General features: G+C 33.9%; 1 protein-coding gene across 1 annotated transcript; it reads right to left on the bottom strand.

Moving 5' to 3' along the window:
* Positions 1–2,433: 2,433 nt before the first annotated feature.
* On the bottom strand, positions 2,434–9,885 carry LOC127870884 (thyroid transcription factor 1-like). Its single transcript, XM_052413465.1, has 2 exons — positions 9,363–9,885; positions 2,434–4,336 (listed from the first exon to the last, which is right to left on the bottom strand). The coding sequence occupies exons 1-2, from the start codon at positions 9,745–9,747 to the stop codon at positions 3,597–3,599; spliced, it is 1,125 nt and encodes a 374-aa protein (XP_052269425.1). The 5' UTR covers positions 9,748–9,885; the 3' UTR covers positions 2,434–3,596.
* Between the last annotated feature and the right edge of the window lie 954 nt (positions 9,886–10,839).

Genomic DNA, 10,839 nt, shown 5'->3' with positions numbered 1-10,839 from the left:
GCTAATCAGGGACTACACTCTCCGCTTTTATGGAATTTTCCTGTTTGAAGGAAGTATCTTCTAAATAAAAATTCGGTTTAGAAGGAAAGTGTCGTCCCTAATTAGCCTGTTCGGATTGCACTGACTAATCTGAGATGAAACTGTGCGCACATGCATTAAGCCCAGTATTTCCAAAACTCGGCTCATATGCGGACTATTTGAACGGGTCTTATCGGTGAAATAGGCGTAAGACACTGGATTTACAACCCAGGGATAGCAGGTTCGATCTATCGCTACGCCCTATCTTAATTATCCGTGTTTTGTAAAATGCAATACCGGTAAATCAAGACATTGGCACTAAAAGACTCTATTCCGACCATCTGCAATTTGGAATGTTCTTTTGTCACACATTTTGCGCCCGCAGTCTTCTTTTTTTCTTGGATGATGCAACATATTGTTTTCTCTACATTGATGTGTACCGGTAGTCATTTTTAAATTACACGTACAGTATTATTTAGAAAAAGGATGAACAAGATATATTTTGCCTGAAGATATATATTTTACAATTGTTACATGTTATTTGAATACCTTTGAATCAATATATATTATGTTATCTTGTCTTTATTTAAATTACTATAATATCAGCCTGATAGTTTAATATCGTATATTTATATTAGTATATTTTGCTATTTTAAAAGATGTTTGTTAGTGTCAGGTAATGTCTTTATAAAGCCAGCCGTCGGCCACTGAGAGAGTAAAGAACTGATGAAAAGATAGATGATACTGATTACTTGTTGATTTTGTCCGTGTACTTAAAAAAGTCGTAAAGAAAAATCTCCTCAACAACCTATAACTACTTTATCATTGGCACATATGTGAGAACATGCTAAGTTGTATCCTAAAATATATGTGGCAGTGTACAAAATGACTCATATTTTACAAATATACTTACAAATAATTACCATAGACAAACACTAATAAAAACAATGTACAGCAATATTATTGATAATTTATTCTATAATTGCATTTTATAATTAATTTTACACATGCAAACATTTTATTTGAGAAATCTGACACCATTTTTTAAATATGGTTTCCATGGTAACATAAATCTGAATTTTGATTTGTTTTTCAATTCATCGATAATGTTTTTATCGTTATTTCATTTACCATATACAATTAAAATTGCATGTGTAAATTGTATACATTTTTTTAAATATTAATATTTCAGATGTACCTTCTGAAACTATCACGAGTATAGCGTTGATAATAATACTACTGCATTTCTTTGTGTAGACAATTAATGCACAAACATACCATGCCCACTCAAGGTGTTTGACATCACTTTTCAACATAATAATGCGTAATATGTGCACTATTACCATTGCAAATTTAGTTAAACATGTATCACATTTGTATACACACGCAATAAACATCTAAAACCATTTTATATGAATATAAAAAAATATTGTTGGATGCCATAGAAACTAATAGATAAAAGCACCATAAACCACACGTTTGGTCTTTGACTGTTCATGAATCATGTCACTTTCTACATGAACAATGCGTACATTTTATTGTTTATAAGTATGCATATGAACATGCCATTCAGATCTTAATGATTTTCATTCTTGGTAGTCAATATTGACAAATTGAAATAATAAACTAACGACATCAGAAACAATTTTGTATTTATTAGCTGGCAAATTGCGCACTGAACTTTAAGTAGGAATAACACTTTTAATGCAATATGAAAAAGTAAACTTTATTTCCGATTATAGAACATGCTCAGTCTGAGACAATCACGTTGGGAAAACGGAGCTAAATACGTGTACGTTTCGTTCCAGGTTGGCCTTGGCAGTCCACATAGGCTGATCAGGGACGACACTTTTCGCCTTAACCGGGGTTTCGCCCAGAAGAGACTTCCTTCAAATGAAAAATACTATAAAGGCGGAACGTGATGTCCTGATTTGCCTGTGAGGACTGCAGATACATTTAATAAGCATCGTTTTCACAGAAAGCGGCGTAAATAAAGCGTTCATTAATCAAATATGATCGGTGTAACTATTATTATCCCGAACTTTGCCTTGTATACCAAAACGGTTGTAGGGTAGGCAGCAATCCGATCGCTCACGTCATATGATACAAGCAACTTATCACTACCAAACATCTGCAAATGGGCCGTGCTCTGTGAAAAGGGGCTTTAATGCATGTGCGTAAAGTGTCGTCTCAGATTATCGTGTGCAGTCCGAAAAATATCGTAAAAGCGGAAAGTGTCGTCCCTGATTAGCCTATGCGGATTGCACAGGCTAATCTGGGACGACATTTTACGCACATGCATTAAACCCCTTTTTCACAAAACGCGGCTCAAATGTATTTCTTTCATTTCTTTTAAAAGAACGCATATTTTAAACTATGGACAATAACAACTAATTGAGACACAACAGCCACGTATAGATTCATAAATAGACTTTATTTTTGATTGTCATATTCAGAATGCACTATTTGACCCAAATGGTCCGAAATGTCATAAAAATGTATATCTACAACATATTGTACCAGGTCACAAACGCTCTTTCGAACGCAATTTTTGCAGAGTTTCTGACTTCACAACACATTTCAAACATACTTAATATAAAATAATATTTCACTTTTTACACTTTTGGCAAATATCAATATTCGTAATTTTATATTCACTGTAAGATATCCCATGAACAACAAATTTCAACAATTAATTTGCAATCTAAGCCATGGTCACGAATTTGCTTTAAAAACAAGATTAATAACTTTGCCATTTAAACAGCACGTTCGTGAACAAATATAAATACAAATTTACAAACATATATTAAAAATAAATATTTCGCTGCAATACCGATTTTGCAATATTTCCAGAAAGTTTGCAAATGCGCAACGCACAGTCGTCAAAGGTTTGTTTCAAACTACCAGTTGTCGTCATCAAAACTGAGGTAAATAAACTAAACACCGTCTAAATTTGTACAAATACTTTATGGACAATAATGACAAAAATGTTCAGTTACCTCACACAAATTATATTATGCATTTATGGCTTAAACAATGAAAATATTATTGCAGATAAATCTTTATTTTAAAGTAAAATTACATATGCTAATGTTCCTTTCAGAAAGCAGCATTATACATTAATCTTTATTATCATATGAAAGTATGAATTTAAATCAAGCATTATCAATAATAATTATTAATTATTAAAGCATATTGTATCCAACCATGAAAACTGGCTACTGCATTTTGGTGGCATCTTGTATTCATTCTCTTTGTCTATAAGTACATGTGACAACGTAGGTACATGCGCCCGGGGTAGTCAGCAACTCGCACCCACGTTTAGTCTACAGTATTAAATTTCAACATTATCCAGCGCATCTCACTGCACATTTCCATCCGTTCTATACTAAGAAACCATAAAACCTTTGCCGTGAGCGTGTAACATTCTCCCCGCCTCTGTTTTATATGTCGCTCGGTTTGCTCACTGACAATAAACCGGTCGTTTTACGAGCACCCGACTTGGGAAAAGCAAACATCGCCTAACATCAATAAACGCACGGAACCGCGTTAACTGAGACCGGACGCTAACGGCGCTGTCACCAAGTACGTCCACTCAGTAAATACGGCGATCCGCCATTCATGCTGGGCGGCGGGTAACTTAACGGGTTCTGAAGTCCTGTTGTGGATGAGGAGAGTGACGATGACGACGACGACGAGAAACAATGCGTAGGTGCGCCACCTGTGAGCATTGAGCTACCATGGTGCGACTGGGACTCCTGTTTTACACTAGTATTGTGCGCATGCGCAGGACTATTCTGAGTGCTGTTCAACACGGGGCTAACCCGTGATTGCGTATTTTGTGAACTATGGCCGTCACCACTTCCGGTTACATTTCCGGTACACGGTTTACCGTCTTTGACTAACACCGGCACGGCGACTTTCTTCGGAGAGTTCTGACTGGGTTGAGATTGTGGGGAATGTGCACTGTCATTGGAACTCGCGCTCGTGTCTAGCTTCTCCTTATCTTTCTGTTGTCGTTTGCACTTGTAGCGGTGGTTCTGGAACCAAATTTTCACCTGAGTCGGCGTCAAATTTATCATGCTGGCCAAGTGCTCCCGCTCGGGAGCCGACAGGTACTTCTGCTGCTTGAACCTCCGCTCGAGCTCGTACACCTGCGCCTGGGAAAAGAGGATCCGGCGCTTCCGGCGCTGCGAGAGCGGGAACTGCATACCCTTATGTTGGTCGAAACCGGAAAGGCCCATGTTGCTCATCGGGTTTATGCCAGACGACATTGGCGACATGGCACACGAGCTCTGGCTGCCCATCAGGCGGGAAACTGAAAGAACGCAGACGCCAATTTTAGCAAATGTGCCATGTTCTACGAAATATACACTGTTAAAAACGAAAAGCACTATCAATAGCTTCATAACATTCAATGATATGGTGTTTAATGAGTGCATTACAAATTAATTGGTATTTAACATTTGTATAAAAAAATCCATTTTAAATGCAAACTCATTTCATATCTAAAATATATTGCTCAAAACCTATTATCATAACAGTGTTTCACTGACTATTATATATATGTTTGAAAAAATATTTTTTTACTTGAAATTGATTATTAATTAAATACATATTAACAAAATAAATTATCATCTTCATTTTGTCATGACTATCATTATGATGCTTAAAACTATGGAACTTCAAACTAAACTATTTACAGTCTGTCTTATGTAATTATATACAAGTAGTTTCAAGGGGCTCTTTATTAACTTGATTTCAAATCAGCCATTTAATCAACATCAAAATATTTGATTTGAAGTTGACAAAATATTATTTTAGTGTAATGAATGACCAAATCCATTGTTCAAATGCGCCGCCGACTTGTTTTGCCTTTACGCGAGGGGATTGTTTGATTTTCTCTATCCGCCGCTTGTGGTCGCACCGGTCATTGTTTCGCCAGGTGTCAGTGCTTTAATCGGTTAAAAAATAAGCTTCACACTTTGCCTTATTTGCTCTGATAATGTTTTCGTACACGATTTTCCAATGCTTTAATAATTCAAAATCTATATCGATTCAAATTGAAACAAGTTATCTAACGATGCGGCAAATGTTTTAAAAGCTAAGCAATCTGATCATGAGTGGATTAAAAATACCCTCACTTTTGAAAACACACACACAAGCCTTCTATTGCCAAACGTTCAAATTCACAAATTCGTTTTTTTATCTACACTGTGACTGTAATAAATTTTATCAAATATACACATCATCACAGAATTTGACGAATAGCAGCTTACACTTTAGTATAAGACATTGCTTAAGTGAAAATATCCAAGGCAAAAATTCGCTTATAAAATCATATATGCTTTTCTCATTTGTTATACAGTATCTCCGTAATTATTGTTTTCCAGACTTCTGAAATTCATAAACTTATTTTAAAACACCATTCAAACTATTTATGAACGGGCTTCGATCCTGATCTGGCATTACGAATCGCTTTTCTACACTATCACGCAGAAAAAAAGTATGCCATCGCACTAATCGATGCAGACATTTCCGCCTTGTAAAGCCATTGAAAGGTCTCAATATTTTCAAAAGAAATGAAAAGTTCATTAAATACGAATCTAACGCCATGTTACAGTCTGCAATTATCTCTGTATGAGTGAAAAGCTGCCAATGCGTGTATTCGAATTTCACTTAATTGAATACTGAGCACATGTAGGAGTTAATTTCGCAAAACGATTCCCATATATTCCTATTATTAGGATACTAAATGTTTTAAAATCTGGGTGGCTCTTTTAATGATGAAAACTTTTCAATAAAATATTTTGCAACGGTCTTCTTGATATTGGTGCAGGGAGTACGTACAGCAATTACAGAAACTAAATAACATACTGTGTTGTACTGCCAACGATACCATTAAGTTGTACTCAACATTTCAACTAACATTACAAAGTAAAGATATACACCGCGGTAAGCCAGTCTCATTTTTTTAAACTGTCATATTCGTGCGATAAAGATTTTCGGCGTTATTTGTACAGATCGTGCATATCAAATCGGCTTGTTTATTAAGCAACCGACTTTATCGGGTAAACTTGTCTAAACTCCGGGCAAGTTTTGGATGTTCTGCTCTAACCCGGGCCCATTGCAGGATGCTCCACTTGAAATACTCGGTCTCTTATCGCAAGCGAGCCCAAAATGTGTTAGCTTGTTACTCTTTATCCTGTCCATGACTTTACTTACCAATTTGTGTATTATATTTTTATTATTAATGTACGCAAATACGACTTATTATTTATGTATTTCCATATATCTTATTTATATACATGATTTGTACATTTTATTGTACCTATAAAGTTGTATTTTCAACTTTCGACAAGTTGATTTATTAAAAAAACATGATCATTTAGATAGCTTATATGCCAATTAGACAGTTGGATGTGATTAATTATTATGTTAAATCTGATGTAAGAGTCGTTTGTTTTCATTAAAATCAACAAAAAGAACAGTGGGTAAGTCGACTCAATAATTAATTTGCAGTCCTTAAAATTTTCTTAAATGATTCACAATATATAAACATTATGGTATAACATGCAGAAATATTCCAAATCTCTATTTAACATTGTGTCTTTAGTTTATTTTAGTTAATATAATGTCTTTCTTACTTAGTGGTAATTTAAGGGAATTTAGTCAAATGATGGAAAACTCAACCTAAAATGCATGTACATGTATATTTAAAAAAGGTTCAGGGTCGGCACAAGAACTTCGAGTGTGTCGGGTAGGTCGAAACTAACTAGTGTTTATAAGTGAAAAATAGTTTATAATTGTTGATGATGTTCTTTCTTTATCATTTACTTCGAAATTGATCAATGAAGGCAAAAACAGTGGAATTATTTCCCGTTTATTATTGCTAATGAACGGATATTTTGAAGTTGTTTAAGTTATTTTGCCTCGTTTAGTTAAATATATTTACGAGTTTACTGGCGCGCTCTTGTTTATTAGCAAAATCACACAAAACAAAAACAACAATATAAACAAGGCAAACATTTCGATAAAATAAATTTCATAGTTATATCAAAAGAAACAAAGTATCGACTATATTGAAAAAAAATCGTCTATCGAAATGATTTTGTAAACAATCATTGATTTGTTGGCGAATGTCAATTGGGAATTGTAATCATCTACAAATGTTTATGTTTCACCAGCAAACTTGAATGATTTCAGCGGTCCAGAGATGGAAGTTTATACACTTAACATACGAAGTTATAATGCTAATAAATTAAGGCAGAATAAAGTAGTGGTAGTAGTAATAGATAATTATTAACGTGTTAACATTAAATTAACTTATTACAGTACATCCCATTTAAAAACTTGAAAAAAAAATATATTTAAAAAATAAATCAAATGTACAGGCACATAGAGTGAGAAATATTGTCGAACAAGTAAGCACTCGGATTATCAAACATTAAGAGGAATTGCGATTGACTTGTGAATGCATACGTCTTTTAAAACTGCCGAAATGTGTCATCTCAATGTTATTGACTCTGACCTATCTGATTTCAAATAGCCAAAAGCACTTAAATGCTAGATTTTCTTGTTTAAGTTTTCGTGGGATGGTCTGATAGAAATTGCGCACTGAATGTGGACTTAACCCTTTTTCACGTTGACAGAGCTGTAAATTTCGGTGGTAATAAATTTCAAATAATTTAATATCACTCTTTCAATCGACATGATGAGAAAAGTTACATGAATTGAGGCGAATGTTAAGGAAGAAAAGAACTTTTAAACGGAAAAAGTTCACGAAAGCGTGCCTATAACTGTAAGCAGCACTTTGCTGCAAGTACGTGTATAAATTATGCACTTTTTGTTACGTCCGGCCGAAACCAAAATAAGCTTCCGTGTATTAATTCTCATTTAACATAACATAACAAGAACAATTTAATTACAATGTTTATCCATTAATATAACTTTGTTAAAGAATTATCAATTATTATTATTATTATTATTATTATTATTATTATTATTGCTATACCTATAATTATTATTATTATTATTATTATTATTATTATTATCTTTATTATTATTATTATTATTATTATTATTATTATTATTATTATTATTATTATTATTATTATTATAACTTAAAATATAAATAAAAGGTATAACAATCTATTCCAGCGACTATTTTCGATACTCATAGACTAGAAACTAGTTGATCAACTTCGAGTATATGATTGTTGTTTTTGATGTCACAATATTATACACATTTTAGGTATGTTGCCTTTCTCGTGAGTATATTAGTTACTTGGATTGATAAAACATGAAATATGAACGTGATTTGTTATCTTGTTAGGATGTCTTAAGATAATTCAATACACGGTAATACACGTATTATCAAACAGATACGCGGTGTCTTTGCAGCATTGATTATATTCATTACACGTTTATATTTCTTAATATTTTTATTACAGATGTCCGCTATGATATTATGCACTTTCTGAGAAAATATATTACATGTAGTAACTTACAACTGTTTTAGTTGTGATTGACGAGCAGTACCATACCCAATAGTTGATAATATTATTTATGCTAATTTGGATTCTTTGTGTTAATAGTTTTAAACGCTTTTAAAAACCGAAATAAGTATGATTTAAGTATACCGTTAATACATTTTCTTTATGCGTGTATTTTTATTAATAAAAATCTCTTTATATATACGCAGTGTTAAATGGAAGCTAGTCTCTTAAAGGCAAAAATACTAGAAATGAATGTATTATGTGTATTTTGCAAATTTATCTCGATAAGTATTCAGTACTTCCCGACATAACAAATTTCTGCTTCCTTACACACCTAGTTCTTAGTAGACATTTACTAACACTTAAATAGTAATACTTGTTAGTACTTCTCGAATAAGTACTTTCTGTTTCTCTGAATAAAATATGCGTGATCTCGATATGCGAGACGTTATTCGCAATAATCAAGGTAATATATTTAAAGAATCTTACATTTTGCAAAGTAACGATTCACATTTCATGGAAATATATTTGATTACAAACATAAACAATATATGATTTCATAGATATAGGGAATCTGATAAACTTTATGAACAGCGTTTACTTGCGCTTTCATATTAAAAAAAATGGTTTACACATAAATGTATTGCAAAACACATCCATCTAGATGTTTGACAAACAAGAGCTGTTCGAATCATTAAATATATTGCACGATTATTCTGCGAGAGTTAAAAAGTCGATGGATCTCTTAAAGATATTTACGGCGCGTTGGTCCTTATATTCCAGAATTCTTTAAAGTTAATCCCAAATAAATGTAAATATATAAACCGTTAACTTTATTAAACTTACTGGTAAGCCTGTGGTCGGAAGTGCCAGCGTTGTACCAGTTGGAGGAATTGCGCATCATGGAGTCTCCGTAGTATTCACTTCCGTTGCAGTACTGAGACGGGAAGCTCGGTCCGTGGTGGCTCAGTTGCGGCACGTAGTTGTGGTACGGGTTGGTGACCGGAACGCTCATGGCGGCGGCGGCGCTCATGCCGTTCATGGTAGCCTGAGCCCCTGGGTTGCGATACGAGTAGGCGCTGCCCAGGGAGGAGAAGCCGCTGTCGCCGAACGTCGTTTTGCGCAACGGGAAGTTAAAGTTTGAAAAGTTCTGTAGCTCCTCGATAGGGTTCAGAATGTCCGTCACTGAAAATGGCGTACTATGTTTCGGACTTACGGACATTACGTCCATGAGACACACTTTAGAGTTCACGTCTTAACTTTCAATCTATGAAGCACACTCACTTAACTCGGTTTCCCTTTACAAGTACTCTCTACTTCAAAAACCAATCCAACAATCTGAATAGCACGTTGAAGTCGCATAGTTTTCAGTACCTTTTAAATTATTGATACTGGGAGGGGCTTATCGCTGTGCCCATGCGCGTGGTGTTTATCGGATAATCTTCTGCTCTTGGTTCCGCCCTGTTGATTGGAGAGGGCGGGTTTCATGCAAATCGCGACAATTTTATTGTCGATATGCAAAAATATTGTGTGACATATAACAGAATTCTAATGATTTCCGCTCGACGGGATGTTACTACACTTGTTCTTTGACACGTACATGCACAATTTTTAATTGTTGTTTTAACTGATGGAATAATTGATTTATAACTTTAATTAAGGCACGCGTATATGCCCCATACTTTCAATTACAAAATATGTTTTATATAGTTAAAGAGAGATCGACAATATTTTATGATTCAATATGGGACAATCATATATAACAAAAACACCTGATATTTGTTCTGTATTTGTCGTTTATTTGCATTTACTAATAGCGTCATGTATTGTGTTTGCTTATATTATTTTATATTTTGAGAGATTTATGAAGATAATTATATTTTGGAATAATTTAGAAGAAAAGCAATATGTGTTCTGAAAAAAAATCTAAATAAAGTGCATGCAATAAATATTTGAAACATTAAGTAAATTTATATTGTATAATAACAGTATTATTATTGTTCAAAATACTAAAACTAAATATTGTGTTTCATGGAAAAAATATGGTCACAATCATGCACAGCACGTTTTATGATAAACAAAAGCATAAAATATGTTAAGAATGTATTTTCACGATGGGGGATAACATTGATAGAAAACACAAGAAAAAAAATACATTTGGAATATGTTTTAACCCCGACGTCATAATTCGAAGAAAAATTCTCGGGTAATTAGGTTTATGTAAAAACAAGCAGGTATCAGGCACGGCAACGTGATTTTGTGGTACGGGGACACAATATTAACCATTACCAAACCGTGCAAAAAACATACTGCTCAACTCATG

The sequence above is a fragment of the Dreissena polymorpha genome, chromosome 3 (assembly GCF_020536995.1).
Source record: "Dreissena polymorpha isolate Duluth1 chromosome 3, UMN_Dpol_1.0, whole genome shotgun sequence".
NCBI classification, from domain to species: Eukaryota; Metazoa; Mollusca; class Bivalvia; order Myida; family Dreissenidae; genus Dreissena; species Dreissena polymorpha.
This window is presented reverse-complemented; position numbering and strand designations above follow the sequence as displayed.

Coding starts and splice junctions, on each gene's coding strand:
- LOC127870884 (XM_052413465.1), bottom strand. CDS start 9,747: ATGGACGTAATGTCCGTAAGTCCGAAACATAGTACGCCATTTTCAGTG. Junction 4,337..9,362: donor TTCCGACCACAGGCTTACCA/GTAAGTTTAATA, acceptor GCGTTCTTTCAG/TTTCCCGCCTGATGGGCAGC.